This window comes from Plasmodium chabaudi, assembly GCF_900002335.3.
Source record: "Plasmodium chabaudi chabaudi strain AS genome assembly, chromosome: 12".
In the NCBI taxonomy this organism is placed as follows: domain Eukaryota; phylum Apicomplexa; class Aconoidasida; order Haemosporida; family Plasmodiidae; genus Plasmodium; species Plasmodium chabaudi.
Genome location: NC_030112.2, coordinates 1,389,311 through 1,405,880, shown reverse-complemented (window position 1 = coordinate 1,405,880; position 16,570 = coordinate 1,389,311). Strand labels below are relative to the sequence as shown.

At 22.9% G+C, this 16,570-nt stretch overlaps 5 protein-coding genes across 5 annotated transcripts; 1 reads left to right on the top strand and 4 right to left on the bottom strand.

The window, feature by feature from the left end:
- Window positions 1–63: 63 nt before the first annotated feature.
- On the bottom strand, window positions 64–4,959 carry PCHAS_1238100 (zinc finger protein, putative; the record flags this gene model as incomplete). Its single annotated transcript, XM_735050.2, has 1 exon — window positions 64–4,959. The coding sequence occupies one exon, from the start codon at window positions 4,957–4,959 to the stop codon at window positions 64–66; it is 4,896 nt and encodes a 1,631-aa protein (XP_740143.2).
- Window positions 4,960–8,369: 3,410 nt separating this feature from the next.
- On the top strand, window positions 8,370–9,091 carry PCHAS_1238000 (pre-mRNA-splicing factor BUD31, putative; the record flags this gene model as incomplete). The annotated part of the gene is made up of 3 exons (XM_016798996.1): window positions 8,370–8,586; window positions 8,747–8,919; window positions 9,038–9,091. The coding sequence occupies 3 exons, from the start codon at window positions 8,370–8,372 to the stop codon at window positions 9,089–9,091; spliced, it is 444 nt and encodes a 147-aa protein (XP_016654347.1).
- A 311-nt stretch (window positions 9,092–9,402) lies between these two features.
- PCHAS_1237900 (iron-sulfur assembly protein, putative) lies at window positions 9,403–10,446 on the bottom strand (the record flags this gene model as incomplete). Its single annotated transcript, XM_016798995.1, has 5 exons — window positions 9,403–9,460; window positions 9,616–9,752; window positions 9,864–9,965; window positions 10,104–10,153; window positions 10,254–10,446. The coding sequence occupies 5 exons, from the start codon at window positions 10,444–10,446 to the stop codon at window positions 9,403–9,405; spliced, it is 540 nt and encodes a 179-aa protein (XP_016654346.1).
- Window positions 10,447–11,556: 1,110 nt separating this feature from the next.
- On the bottom strand, window positions 11,557–13,017 carry PCHAS_1237800 (inner membrane complex protein, putative; the record flags this gene model as incomplete). Its single annotated transcript, XM_016798994.1, has 1 exon — window positions 11,557–13,017. One exon carries the CDS (start codon window positions 13,015–13,017, stop codon window positions 11,557–11,559), a length of 1,461 nt encoding a protein of 486 aa, XP_016654345.1.
- Window positions 13,018–15,054: 2,037 nt separating this feature from the next.
- PCHAS_1237700 (50S ribosomal protein L17, apicoplast, putative) lies at window positions 15,055–15,799 on the bottom strand (the record flags this gene model as incomplete). The annotated part of the gene is made up of 3 exons (XM_738358.1): window positions 15,055–15,162; window positions 15,304–15,477; window positions 15,581–15,799. The coding sequence occupies 3 exons, from the start codon at window positions 15,797–15,799 to the stop codon at window positions 15,055–15,057; spliced, it is 501 nt and encodes a 166-aa protein (XP_743451.1).
- Window positions 15,800–16,570: the final 771 nt, after the last annotated feature.

Genomic DNA, 16,570 nt, shown 5'->3' with positions numbered 1-16,570 from the left:
GTATTTTATCTCGGCATATTATATATGTATATATACATCCACGTAAAAAAAACATATCGCCGGTTAATCTTGATAATTTTGGACATAAAAATTAGCATCTGAAAATATATATTGCACTTGGGGCTTTAGCAATTCAATTATTGTTTGACATAGTGATTTTTTAATAAGTTGCCCACATTTTAAACATGATTCATCGACTAAAATAAAATCAGAATTATCTACATTTTTTATATATTGGCAGCATGAAACGCATGTTTTAAGCTCACCATTCGTTAAATGTTTATCAACTTTATTATATTGTAAATTTATATTATTATCTGTTATCGGCTTTTCTAAAATATCATCTTTTGTATTTTTCTCTGTATTATTGTATAAATAATTACGGGTATCCTTGCCTTTCTCGATATTGGAATCATTCAGAGGCGTTACAAAAGATGTCATTACATTGAGTGTTTCATTGTTATTATTATCATTGATATTGTGGACACTGTTATGTGTATTAATAAATGTGCTTTTGTTTCGATTTTTCCCATTTTTACTTCTAGGAACAGTATCTTTATCATATAAATGCACACTGTTTATTGAATTTCCAGAATATATCTTATTTTTTTTTTTATAATTCGCATTACTGCTATCACTGTTCTCTTCATTTGCATTCAGCTCATCCTTATAATCATTTTTCATATTTTCCTTTTCTTTATTATAAAATACATCACCCGTGTTTAAATATATTCCATTTTTATTATTCTTTTTTTTTTTCTTTTTTTTTAATTCATTTGTGAACAAAAATTCTTCCCCCTTTCCTTTGATTCCAATTTTTAAATTATTAGAATGGCATTTTGGCTTCTTATACAATAAGTTATCATTTGCTACAATCCTTTTGTTATTTATACTTGTACTATATGATGAAATATCTGTCTTGTTTATTATAGTGCTAATATCATTCTCTCTTGAATTTTTATAATGAGCATCACTATGACTCTTACTGCTTTCACTGTCATTACTACTAATGTGCATATGGCGTTTGTTAATTTTGCTATTATTCCTCATATTGCCATTAATATTATTATTAAAATATTGATTATCCCCATTTTTATAACTATTATTACCCATACTATTTTTCATTATAGGATTTATTCTGTTATAAGAATTCCCCTTTTCCCTTCTATGCAAATTTCCGATATTAATTTGTCTACCGTCATAATCATATGTAGAAACATTATTTTCCAAAAGTTCATCCCCATTACTCTTTATATTAATATGATCATTATTGCATTCATCATTATTATATTTCTCAATTGAAAACTCAGCATTGGGTATATTGCAACTATCTATATTATGGGTATTTCCATTTGAGGTGAATTCATTATTACTATAGTTATTAACCCTTGATTTTGCGTTACTTTCTAAGTATACATTGCTAATGCTATTATTTTTGTTTTTGTTGTTTTTCTTATCATTATTACTACGAGTGTTATCGTTTTTTTTGATCTTCTTATTTTGATAATCATTACAACCATTGTTATTATAATCATCATAAGTATTATTGTAATATTCATTATTATCATTGCTATTACACATTTCGTGATGACTATTATTTTCGTTATTAATAAAAATATTTTTTTTTCCCTTATAATTTTTACTCGATTTTATCATATTATTTGGCGTAGACAAAGGGTACTCATGTGAATTGTAATTATTATTGCTAATGTAGTTCCCATTATTTGTATTACCTCTGTATAAATCATAATTATTATTTTGTTTCCCATTTATAAAATTTAGTTTGTTATTATTCATGCACCTATTTGTGTTATCATCGTGACTGTTATAAGAGCCATAATAATTGCTATGTCGATTGCCATTATTACTGATTCTTCCATTTTCTACTTTACTATGCCCATAATTATTAGCAGGCATATTATTATCGATTGCATTCCCCACAAAAGTACTCATATCATCGTTATTATAGCAATAATTATTACTGTATCTACTATCGATATTACTACTATTTCTATTTCCACTTTTATTATTATTGCTGTACTTTTGGCTTGGGTATATTACATGATCATTATTTGTATTCTTACTATGTGATTTATTTATATATGTATTACTATAACAATCATTGGTTGCATTTTCCATATTGCTATTGAAATTACTTTCATAGCAATTACTATAATTGCCACTGTTATTGTAATTTCTTTTAATTTTATTACATGATTTTTTATATTCGTGTGTATTTTTTTTATTTATTTCATAATTATGTGTATTAATATTTTTATTTCCATAATTATCTTCATATTCGCAAGTTTTTCCAAAAATTTTATCCCCGGGTATGCCACAATAATAATTACTATTATTATTTTCATTTGATATAGTAGACGATCGGCTTTTTATATATGCACCATTATTACTCGAAAAATTGTGCGCATCCATATGAGTATTGCCATTAAATTTTATATTTTCACTTTCATAGGAATTTGTTAGTACATCCTTATTATTATTTTCATAACGGTTTAACAATTTCTTGCTATGCTTATTTTTCTCATTTTTTCCATGAATACTATATTCATTCGGACTTCTTTGACCATCACGCCCTAGCGTATTTTCTCCTATATGACCATTATACAAATTACACATATTGTCATTCTCTTTTGGGCACAGCAAATTTCCATTTAATATTATATTATTATTTGTTTTTTCTAATGCTAAATATGATAAACTTTTGTTTTTGTTTTCTATTTTATTCAATCCATCAAATTCATTTTTTTTTGCTTCTATAACACTGTTATTTTCCATTTCTACCTTTGCCACATTTACAATATTATTGCAATTTTTCATTTCATATTGATATTCAAGTTTGTTAACATTTCTTTCAATGTTCTTTACTTCCATACTATCTACGGATTTATTTATAGTGTCCCTAATTTCATTATTGTTTACTCCATCACACTTACTATTTTCAGATGTTTTGATTGAACATTCTGAACTGTACTCTTCATATTTTAAAAAACTATTAGAATTGCAGCAATTTTTAAATTTATATTGTTCAGCATTTTGATCAAAATTTGAATCATAATTTGTTTTTATGCTTTCATTGTCATCATTTTCAAAAGATAAATGATTTTTTGATAGTCCATTTGATGTAAAGCAATATGTATCCTTTGTACTAATAGACATAAATTTGCGTGATGTGTTATAGAAATGTTTTTTCTTCATATTTTCATTACTTGTTTCATTATTACATAATTCTATACCACTATCTTCTTCCTTTGCTAATGTATTTCCCTTATTATCATTTTGAGAAAAATAACCATCAGATGATTTTAAAATGTTCAACGAATTATTATTATTGGAATATTTGCATCTTTTAATGTCATAATTAGGGTCATTAGTGTTATTACTGTTGCTACCACTACTATAATTATTAGTATTAGAATGCTTAATGTTTGAATTCGTATTTTCTAATAGCACACTATTTATAGACCTGCATTTTAACTCATTCTGACCATGTGCATGCCTGCAATTTTTATCCGCCTTACAGTACCCATTAAGGAAAAATTTACACAATGTTGTTTTGTAAAATTCATCAGTTGATCTTAGTTCTTCAACATGATGTGCAAATTTGCATTCTTTCTTGGATTTGAAACACATATTTTTCATAAAATTCCGGCACATCGCAGTTTTATATAAATTAGGAATTGGTTTTAATTCGTTTTGATCATGTGCATAAGGACACATATTATTAGAAAATCTTTTACATTTTTCTTTTGTATTCATATATGGACACATTTTTGTTTTACAAAATTGAAAATTTAATGCGCTTTTAAAATCATAATTCGCTTCCCTGTTGGGCATACTACCATATGTATCAACTTTTTTTTCTTTCAACTTTGAATTATTACTAAAATTCATTTTTATCTGCGCATTTGTATAATCATTTATTTCTGCATCATCATCAAATGTACTAATTTCGAATGACTTTATACCTTCTTTATCATCGTAAATATTATTTTGGTTTAAAGATTTACTTTTTCCCATAAATCTCCCTCTTTTATTATCTATATTATTGTCGTTTCTTATAATTCTCTCATTGTCATTCCTATCTATAATGTCATCGTTATTTAGATCCTTATCGTTATTATTGTCTAAATCATAATTATGAGGAATGCTACTATTTTTCGCATTAATGTTTCCGTTTTTAAAATTATTCCTAATATCTAAGTTATTACTTATGCTGAAATATTCGGATGTTTTGGCATCGTCATTTGTATATGAATATATTTGGGTGCTATCATTATAATTGTGATCGTCTTTTTGTTTATCAATAAATGTGTTCAATTTTTTTTCGTGATTATTAAATCGTTTTTTTCTCTTGTTTTCATAGTTACTAAAACTCCTCTTTTCGGTTGTAGCAATAAAAGATGTATCATTATTATTAAATATACTTCTAGACAATTTTTCAATATTTTCTGGCATAATATTTGATCTGGAATATTTTTTACTAAGTGAATCATTTAAATTAGAACCCTTGTTATTAATACACCCTTCTTCGTAGAAATAATTATATTCAGTCTTATTTTTTGGCAAATTTTTTAAATGCATATTTTTGTTTTTCCCTTTGTTAATTGAATAATCCTGAACCGTTTTAAAATTGTCAATAACATTATCGTTAATACAATTAATTCCCAGAGAAAATTGGTTGTTTTCATGTACTTTGCTATTTATTTTAATTTCAGTGTTTTCATTTGTTTCATTGCTAGCAACTTCTTTATATATAGTTTTGCCTTTTCCACTATTATTGCTATTATTCTCATTACAACCATTATTATTGTTTTTTGGTTCATGAGAATTATACGACTCTATATTCTCACTTATTAATTCCCCATTGCATAACGTATCCCGTGAATTTCTATTATCATATAGAACACACTCCATTTTATATTTACTTTTATTATGCATATAATATATATAAATGTATGTAGTTATAATCTTAATTATTATATGCTTACTACTAAAATAATACAATATTATTTTTATTATAGAAATGTATGCACCAAAAGTGTGCAATAGAAATACATATATATGAATTCAGTAAATACGATGAATAATTGATCTATATAATAATAATATAAAAACAATAACAACACTTAATTAACATATGATAAATTTCATGAACAATATTTTACACATATATAACTAGGGGTATAAACATATAATAATAAATAAATATGGGAAATCATAAAACATAATATAATTTTTACTTTTTTTTGTTTTTTTATATATTTATATGTATTAATGTATTTATACTAATTAAAAAATAGTAGATCTTTGTAATTCGCGTATTTTCATATTAAGATCCGGGTGTGTGTACTTATATAAATCAGACAACTAATAAAAATATATTTTAATTTATAACAATTCAATCAAAAAACAAAATAAATTATATAATTAATTGTATTTTCTTGAATATAATTCATATTTAACGAATAACGTTTTTTTATTCTGTAGATATAAAAATATTAATATAAGCACATATGTATTTTTATTCTCACAAAAAAATGTACTTTATTTTCCTCCAACTATCATCTTATTTATTATACAACCAACATAATAAACTTGAGAAATGTTATATATAATAAATGACGAAGAAAAATACGTTAGCCGTATAAAATTGCTCGTTGTATATATATAAAAAAAAATAAAACATAAAATAAATTCCCCAATTTCTCACATGCATATATATGTATGCATATATATTTTTTTTAATAAATTTAAATATATGTATATACAAGATATGTTTATATATTCTTTTTTTTAATTTTTATAGTAGTATAAATGCGAACACACGCACGTGTAACGAATTTTTTACATGTTATTGCTGACTATGCACTAACAAAAAACGTATACACATATCTACATATTATGTATATATATATCATACATAAATATTTAGGATAAATAAATCTATAAACACGTAAATAAACAGACATAAAATGTATATATTATAAAATATGCATGTATGCAAATGTATTAACACATAAATTTTTCTTTAAATTATTAGGATGTTAATATTCCTACTACAAGTGATGTTTTTTCGAATATAATAATGTGAATAATCATAAAATAACGAAATAAATGCAAAGACATCACTTATTTAAAAAAAACAATCATATTCCGTGAATAAATATAGAAAAAAAAAACGGAAAAATCTTTATGGACTGTAGCATATATAAAATACCATATATTTTTTTTTTAATTACATTCTTATAGATAATATCTATTTAGTTCTAATTTCATTTATATTTTTAATTTTATTTTTTTTACTATAAATATAAAAAGCTATTTTTATAAAAATATTATATATATTTTTTTTTTGGATATTTAAAAAAAAAAATTATAATTTGCACATTTTGTCCAATGAATAATAAAATGCTTGGGGCCAAAAAAAAAAAAAATAATAAAATTATGACAATGACATAAATATATGCACATTTTATTCCCTTTTTTCCACATATTTTAGCTATTTACAATAAAATTATGTATAATTTTATTACACTATAATATAGCTATGAAAAAATATTTTACTGAAATAAGCATTTGTATAAGCCTATATTTAGCACACATTTGGTATTTCAAAAAAATATATTTATTTATTCCTATTTATACAATACCATTTCTATTGTTGATTTTTTTACTGTTATATAAATTTTATTTTGAGTATATTTCAACCTGTAAAAAAATATGTACATGTTTTAAAACGCGTATAAGCGTGGCAACAAGTGTGTACACTTTTCAGGAATATTTATGTGTATAAATTTTATAAAATATTTTTAAAAGTATGCAAATGTAACATAATAAAATAAATATCTCTATATTCTTAATATAATATATAAATATTGATTTATAATTCGAAAAATGTTAATTTATAGTTTGTATGCTTTTCCAAAAAAATATGGAAAATATTTGACGTAGTACATGCTTTAGACATATGCTGCATTGATGTTTTTTATTATATCAACTCATTCTAAAAAATTATTTTAATTATATATATCGTTAGCTATTAAAATATTTCTATATTATTTGTCTTTTTAATTTAATTATAAAAATTTAAAATAACACTTTAAATGACTTTTCAATTTTTGAGGAATGTTTTAAAATTTATTATAACTATAAAATAGGCTATCTACATATATAAAAATAATATTTTTTCACCATATAAAAGGAATATTTTAAAAATTATCAGTGTAACAACCAACTTTATTTTTTATATTACTTTTTATTCTTTATATATATACTAATAATAACCATAATAAAAATAACATCACCAATATCTACATTACGATTTAGACTTAAAAATGGCTAAAATCTATTTAAATCAACACTGTTTATACAATATTCTTATGAAACAATGCCCTACACTTATTTCTTATTCTTTTGGTTATATTTTTATAATAAGCCCATATTAAAAATATATTATCTCCAATTATAACCCATAAATTTAAAAAGCATGATCTTTGCTATATTACACTGATATAAAAACACATTATATTAAATATGCTTTATAAATTGCATTCATATCAAAAAAGTTGTTATAAAAATAACCTATAGGATATATAATGTGTTAACTTTATATTTAAAACATCACTGTTCTGTGGCTTTATATTGCATTTGTATAATAAAAACAGCCTATAATTATACTATTTATATACGTTTCATTTATAATGATATGTAATGTGATTTACATTACCATGAATAGAATCATTTTCAAGTATCCGTCTTATATAAATCTATGATTTATATATTGTATACATTATTTTCACATTTTGGAGCATACAGTGAAATATTTCAGAAATATGACAAATCATTCATTAGAATAAATATTCCCCTATATTAATATATATGAAACATGAGATGAAAATCAAATATATTTATTATACAATATATTATGAAAAATTCTGAATAAAAAAAGGTGTTCTACATAACATAAAATCCGATTCTGTTTACTTACGTGCCTATAGTTGCAATTTTAGTATTAATATTAAAATTGATCGCGTATTTTTTGTTTTTTTACAGTTTAAAAAAAAATAATATAATAAATAAAACACTTTAAAATATCTTTATTATTTTATATTTCGATAATAAAAAATATATATACATATTTGAATAAGAGAAATGTATATACTCATAATTAATATTTTCAAATTATAACAATGCTATTAAACGCATACCCACCGATATGTTAAATGTATATATTTATTTACATATTTAGTAAATGAGATATATAATAATTCTGATAAGATAAATATATAATATAAATAAAAATATGCAATTTTCCTGATGTTAAAGTTTTATATTATTTTTAATCGAAAATGCCACATATTAGAACCATGAACTCAAAAAAACCACCTGAAGGGTGGAATAAAGTTGAAGCTTTTTTAAATGAAATGAACCAAAAAATGAGGAGTTTAGAAAATGAAGATACTTCAAAAAAAAGAAAAAATGAAATATTATGGCCAATATTTCAAATAAATCATCAAACTGCTCGTTATATTTATGAATTGTACTATAAGAGAAAAGAAATTTCAAGTAATTATAATAATAATACACACAACATTTAATTATATCATTGTTTATAAATTCAAATCATAATTGCATATTATTTCGCATATTCACTATTAATTTGATCTGTTTATGTGATATTTTCTATAATTACATATTATACTATATATATTTTTGCTTAATACAGGAGAGTTATACGATTATTTGGTTCGAGAAAAGTATGTCGATGGGGCTCTTATATCAAAATGGAGAAAACAGGGTTACGAAAATTTATGTTGCCTAAAATGCATACAAGTATCTGACAGTAATTTTAACAATGCATGTATTTGTAGAGTCCCCAAAAGCAATATAGGCAATAAGGTAATCATTATTAAAGCAAGTACCTGATGTATTGTTACTAAATACGTGCTATTATATATATGTATTTCACATTTTATTTAGAAATATCATAACATTATTTCGTTTTTTCCCTTTATAGGTTATTCAATGCGTTAATTGCGGTTGCAGAGGGTGTGCAAGTGGAGACAGATGATAAATATTTCTAAATATTTTTAATGCTTTTTTGTATATTCCGTATATTATTTTTTGGAATTTTTTTCCCTTACTCAAAAAATAATATTTTCATTTGTTAAAAAATATGATACAACTATTATAGACTCTTAAAAATATAAAAATTTATATTTTATTACATATTGTTTTATTATGATTTGTTTAATTTATATTTTACTTTTGATTATCGATCGAAATACAACACCATATTATATGAAAAAAATAATATATATCACAAAACAAATGTAAATCAAAATAAAAGATAAATTCATATAGGGCGTCATACAAAGCGTATTAGACATTAAAGGATTTTCCACATCCACATTTTTTCGTTGCATTTGGATTTATAAACCTGGAAAAAAATAAATGGAAATAATATAAATAAACTGTTAATTATTATTGTAAGATTATTTGAGAAATGAATGTATAGACGTCGAAAGCAATGTTTTAAAGATACACTAAAATCACCAAATATAACTAATTTATATTATATTTATAAGAAATTACTTGAATCCACCATTAATTAAGTCATTACTATAATCTAATATATTGTTATAAATGCAAATAACGCTAGTAGAATCTATAGATAAAATAAATTTTAATTCGTCAAACTGCTGGATGTAGTCATCATCTTCAATCTCCTCCTTTGGTTAGAAACAAGAAATAAATTAGAATTGAAAAAATAATAAATGCATATTATAATCCATATATAATAATACAATTAATTTTATTAAAAAGATCATTATATTTAATACCTTTTTTATTGGATTCAATTTGTATTTCAATCCTTTACACCCCCCATTTTCTACACACAATTTCAATATCAAGTTTTTGTCTTCAGCTTCAGTTGCTAATTGCTAAAAAGAAGTTTATTTACATATATATTAATAATTATCCTCATATATTGGATGTGTAATACACAATATATATATGTACACATGTAACTGATGTTTATTAATGTGGTTAAAGAGAGAATGCACATTATAGTTTATTACTTTTATTTTATTTTTAGCATTATCAGTTAATTTTATTATATGTTCATTGTCTTAAAAAAATTAAAAAATAAAATATGTGTATTTTTTACTATTATTATTATTATGCATATTTTTTATGTTAAATTGAAGAACATAATGAATTAATTATACTTTTAATTGATTCATCTACAACATTAAGCCTGCTAATAAATGTCCTATCCATTACATTGTTACTACTATATCTGTTAGGAGTACATATGTATGAGCTAATACCGGTGTATCTTAAGCTATTGGAAACATTTATTGTTACAGCAAACAAAAACAAAAAAATATTTATTATCATCTTGTAATATTTGATAAACATTTAGAAACCCTCAAAAAATATAATAAATCTCTTATTTTCAAATCGGCATTTTAGCAAAAGAGGAATATATACATATAATGAGGAGTGAACTGAAGTAGAATAGAGATAAAATTATGGTTATGTAATACACAGCTTCTGATTCGTTATTCCGTTTGTTTATTTTCTGGTTTATCCTTTTGTGCTTGGCTATGTATTAACATACGAATGTATATTCTTTTGTTTTCTCACACTTTAGCACATTAAATACGTAATTACTTTGTAATTGCTTACATATTCTTCATATCGCTTAGAGAATTTATTAACACATACCATTATGCATTTTCCATATTATATAGAAATGATGCATACTGCCTCAATTAAATAATCCTTAATAAAGCACACAATTTTGGTGTTTAAAAAAGTTGAATTTTTAACTTAAAAAATAAAATAAAATGTTTATTCTGAATGAAGGTATATATATACGAATGCGTGAATAAAAGTTAAAGTTTATGATTTTTCTAAATACATTAAAACACATGGACTAGTGCAAATTGTGAAATATAATCAAACTAAAAATAGGATACTTAAAAAAAAATAAATAAATAATGAGGTGGATAAAAAAAATGATAAATAATTTATGAATAATCAAACATTTAAACAAGTAAAAATAAATAAAAACATAAACTAAAAATATTTAAAAGATTTTTAAAAGAACAAAATAGCCAAAAGGAGATGAAAAAAATTGTTGTAAAATTTTGTGAAAATGAAAAAAAATACGCTTCTTCAATATTATATATAATACATACTATGCATCATAATGGGAAATGAACCCTTTAATTTACCATACTTCTATAAAAAGGACATTCGAAATACGCAATATACACATATACATACGTATGCACTTGTACACACACATATGCATACGTAATTACATACATATATACATTGATATGCTTAAGATTCTTGTTTGAATAAATATTTAACAGTAGAATCATTATGCACATGCTGCAATAGTAGTATATGTGAACAACTTATTCAAAAAAATTAAATAACTATATATGGGAACAATGAAAAAATGGTTAAATGAAAAAAATTATAATATTTGTTACTTATATTTTTCAATGATCACTGTTAAAAAACGTAAGTGTTTTCAACACTATTTCCCAAAGATTTACATGCTTTTTTATTTGGAAAAAATGAATCCTTATTGGCATTATATATATCATAAGGTAATGTATAAGCATTATATATGGTATTATCAATCGAATATTCACAATGGTGATCTCCTATATGAGTATCAGACAAAATGCTTCTTGTTCTTCTAAATCGTTCGTATAATGGACGGAATTTTTTTCTTCCTACTGTTGTACCTAACAATGACATAGGAAACAATCCCATATTTAAAATAACTTGCTTTGATAATTTTTTATTTTGCAATACTTGGGCATTGACATCTAAATTTTCTAAAGCAATGTCTGGAACTTCTTTATCAACATATTTTCGTAAAAAGGCTATTTCTTGTACAGCTAGAATAGATATAAATAATACTGTTATTACAAAACCAATTACAAATAAAAGGATAGAATTAAAATTAAAATTCTCAATTTCATTAAATTTTACAAGGCCACCTAATGTTCCAAAAAATGTCCAAAATACATAATAAGTTGGTACAACAAGAGTTGCATCTCCTCTTGTTAATCCTAGATTTAAAAAATGAATTTGTAAATAAATTGATATTACTAAAAATATAAAACATAAATGTGGTAATGGTGTTCTATATATATGTTTATTAGTTATCCCGATATGTAAAAATGCAACAATTTCTTTAATTTCCAAAACACATTGTGAACCAATTAAGCCAGCTAAGAAACCATAAGCTAGTCCAATTGATTTAGGGTATACATGTTCAGTTTCATTTAAACTTTTATTGCTGATAGGGGAATTTATATTATTTTTGTCTTCTTCATTGGATCCATTTTTTTCATCATACGAAGTTAACTCTACATATCTTTTTGTAGTATAAATTTCTTCATTTTCTGTAATTATTTTATTTTCTTGATGATTTAAATAAATTAATGTAAAAAAGGATAAAAATGTTGCAACAAAAATATAAAATATATACCATGGATTTTTCCAGCTATCAATTATATCAATAGGATTAAAATCTATATTTATTTTATTATCACATAAAAAAGAAGCACATGCACAAATACTAATTCCAAAAAATATGCCTAATGTTGATGTCATCTCAAGTTTTCCTAATTTTTCATTTAAATATATATTTGCTACAATAGCATTTGCAATTAGACCAAATGAATTAACTGGGGCTAATGTACTTGCGGGTGCAAACCCAAGTGCTATTATATGTAGAAATGATCCAAAACAATAAACAATAAAACCAATATACCATTTTGTATCACAAGAATAATTTGTAAGCATACTTTTCTTCTTTTTAGAATCACTTAATCCTAATTTCATTAATGAATTTGCAATTGCCATAAATATTGATCCAATTACGGTTAAAATTATCCCAAATACTAAGCTCACCGTATTATCCATTTCAAAATTTTTGTGTATATGAAAATTCTCCATCTTTTTCTAATAATTTGTTCAATTATATATTTTATTCTATTTAAATATGTTTTGTCTTCTCACTATTATATTAATAATATTTTTATTACAATCAATATAAGTATATACAAAAATTTTTCAATATAACACCCTATAAATATATAATTATGTAGACATCTTATTTAAACTTTAATTATTTTTAATGTATGTCTATTCAAGTATACAATAATATATATATGCCTATATTTGCTATATATATGGTGAATTAATTTAACTCCAACAATAATCTACATTTGATTAATTAGCGACGCACGGAAAAAATATAAAATATTATAAATGCTATATTTCCCGGTTAAAAAAAGTTAACTAAAATATTGTGAAAATCTGAATATGCATTTTTTATTCAAAATTACATAATTGTCTTCCCCCTTCGATATTATAAATGATAATCAATCAGATATGTATTGTGTGCATGTAAATTTTATACAATATGTCTTTTATACTAAATACTAAAGATATTACAAATTTTATGTTTTTTCTGTAAAAATATATTCTTTATAGTTTTACACTATTCTTGTAATTATTGAATTTTTGTAAATAAAATTATTATTTTTTTTGTAACATAAAAATTATTCTTAAATGTGTGTACACGATCGCTATCACTGTAGGTTTGCATAGGCAAAATAATTTCAAATGCTTCAACCCCACAAATTTTCAATGTTTATATTTTAATATATTTTTTATTATTTATTAATTTATATGGACTAGTTTATTTTTCAATATTTTTTTATTCACTTTTATATTTCTTCAGATTATTTATTTTTTGTATCAAAAGTGAAAAATGCAATGTGGATTTTTATTATCTTCCAAAAATGCTACAAATACATAGCATTTAAAATGTGTTATTTTTTTCACAATTTTACCAAATAAATAATAAAATATATATAAAGTTAAATATAAAATTTTTTTACTTTACGTCATCTCTATTACCTTCACTATTTTATTAAATAAAATGAAAAAAATAATAGTTATATTGTCTAAAAACAGAATGAAACAACATTTGAAAACAGTGCATATGCATATATCCCGTAAATTTTGCACAGTTTAAATGCATGTATATTTCATGCATAATATTTGTATATCATTTTTTTGCATATTTTAATATTTGCACAACATTTTTAAAAGTAAATTATTATGTTTTTTTACTATGTTTTAAAGATATACTATTTTGATATAATATATATTGAAATATAAAAAATATTTGTAAAATAACAGTGAACTATCAGTAAATAATATGTGTATATATCCATGAAAAACATTATTATTTACATAAACAATAGTGCTAACTAAACATAAGAAAAATAGGATACAAAATATTTAGACCATACTGAAAGTTTCATAACCATAATTCATACACAAAAATTAAAAGTAAAAACAATAAACATATAATTTGTATGTCTTTATTTTTTCTAATTCGCAGTTTTTGATAATAAATTCAATAATGGTATAATATAAACCTTAATTATACCACAGAGAATGCATATGTGCACATTAAATTATGCTAATAGTCGTGTGATTATTTTAATATCAAACTCTTAAATGCCAATAATACTACATATTATGTGTTTCAGGAAATAATATAAATGAACTGAAATTAATAAGACTATAAACAAAGCCACCTTTCTTATGGGATACTAAAAATATACACATGCACACCCATGTATATATGTCCACTAAATTTCACCACGTTTCATATCACAAAGTTGCTATAATTTACTCTATAAAATATACGGAATTAACATGTTCTAAATATTTTTTAAATTTATTATTTGTTGGGTTTTGTTTTTAAATAAGTTTACTAAAAATTGAATAGCTATTTTAATTTATATTAACTTATAAACAGTATTTTAACAAATCCAAAAATTAAGATATAATGTGAAAAAAGATAAAACATTTTTAATGTTCCTCAAAATGAAAAATTATAAACTTGTAAATGCATTGAATTGTTAAAAAAAATAGTTTCATTTTACAAAACAAAAAAAAGACGAAAAAAAATATTTACACAAGTTCTAAGCTTGCCATCCTTGCTGCATCTCCTTTTCTACTTTTCGGCAAAAGTTTTATTTTTGTGTATCCTCCATTTCTTTCTTTATATTTAATAGGTGCCTTTAAAAAATATCAAATGGCAATAGTATGTATGTGTGGTTTAATTAAAAAAATTGCTACTATAACTTCATTTAACAATAAATAAAAAATGAACACTCTTGCATAATAAATGTATATGAATGCATATATATATCAAATTACTTGCTTAACAATATTAAGGGCTAATTCTCTATCATAAATGTAATTAGCTATTAATCGATAACTGTATTGTTTGTTATTAAAGTGCTTCTTAGCATACGTTATTATTCTATCCACCTTCCTTCGAGCTTCTTTAGCTTTTGCTTCGGTTGTAATAATTTTTCCGTGTCTCAAAACCTGTTATAAGAAAGTAATTATATACACATGTTTATATGTATTATAAGAAGATACATTTCAAAAAATCACAAATCAATATGAGTTCATATATAAATACACATACACTAGTTGTTAATGCTCTCAGCAAGGCTCTTCTTTGTGATCTATCCCTTCCTAATTTCCTAAAATTTTTGTTTGTATGTGCCAATAATAGACTATCTCTTTTATTTATGCTGCTTCTTACGGTATTTTTATTTAATGTAAAATGTATTGGAGCATTTTTATTTAACACATATGCCAATATGTTCTTGCATAGGAAAAATAATAATATGCAGGTCTTCATTTCTTCATTTTTTTGAATAATAGAAATATATCATGAATATATAAGTGAAATATTAAAAATGAAATTTATAAAATCCTTTAAATAATAAAAAAAGATGGATTTATTTGGCGATGTTTGTTTAAAACAATAAAAAATCCCAATCAATACATTCAACCATATTCTTTTAATTTTTTATTAATTTGTAATAACAATAAAATTATCATTTATGAAATTTAGCATCCTTTAATTTTTATACAATTTTGAGATATTGTATCGTTATCAGAGAATAAAAATGTTTAGAACGACAATATATGCATATACATATTTAATACCATGTGTTTACCATTTATTTATGATTATCCATATACACCCCATTTGAAAAAAAAGCTTTATTAAATTATTAAGGAAAAGAAAAAATAATTATCTTCTTTTTTTATATATTTCAATAAAATAGAAGATAAATAAATATACATAAGTAATTTTGTTATATGACTATATATAAGTCAAATCCTTTTTAATGAGGATATAATTTGTAACTATAACCAAAATTTATTTACGAATATTTGTTTTATTTTTAAAGTATATTACAAAATATTATATTTTTTTATACTTTTACATACGTATTATAAAGTTATTTTTTATCAGTTAAAAAAATGTGTAAAACAATATGATGATATATTTAATATTAAAAATGGATTCGAACACGAAAATTCTTATATATACAACATTAATAAATGAAAAAAATTATATTAATAAAAAATGGTAAAAGCAGTAAATGGGTACGCTAAGTTC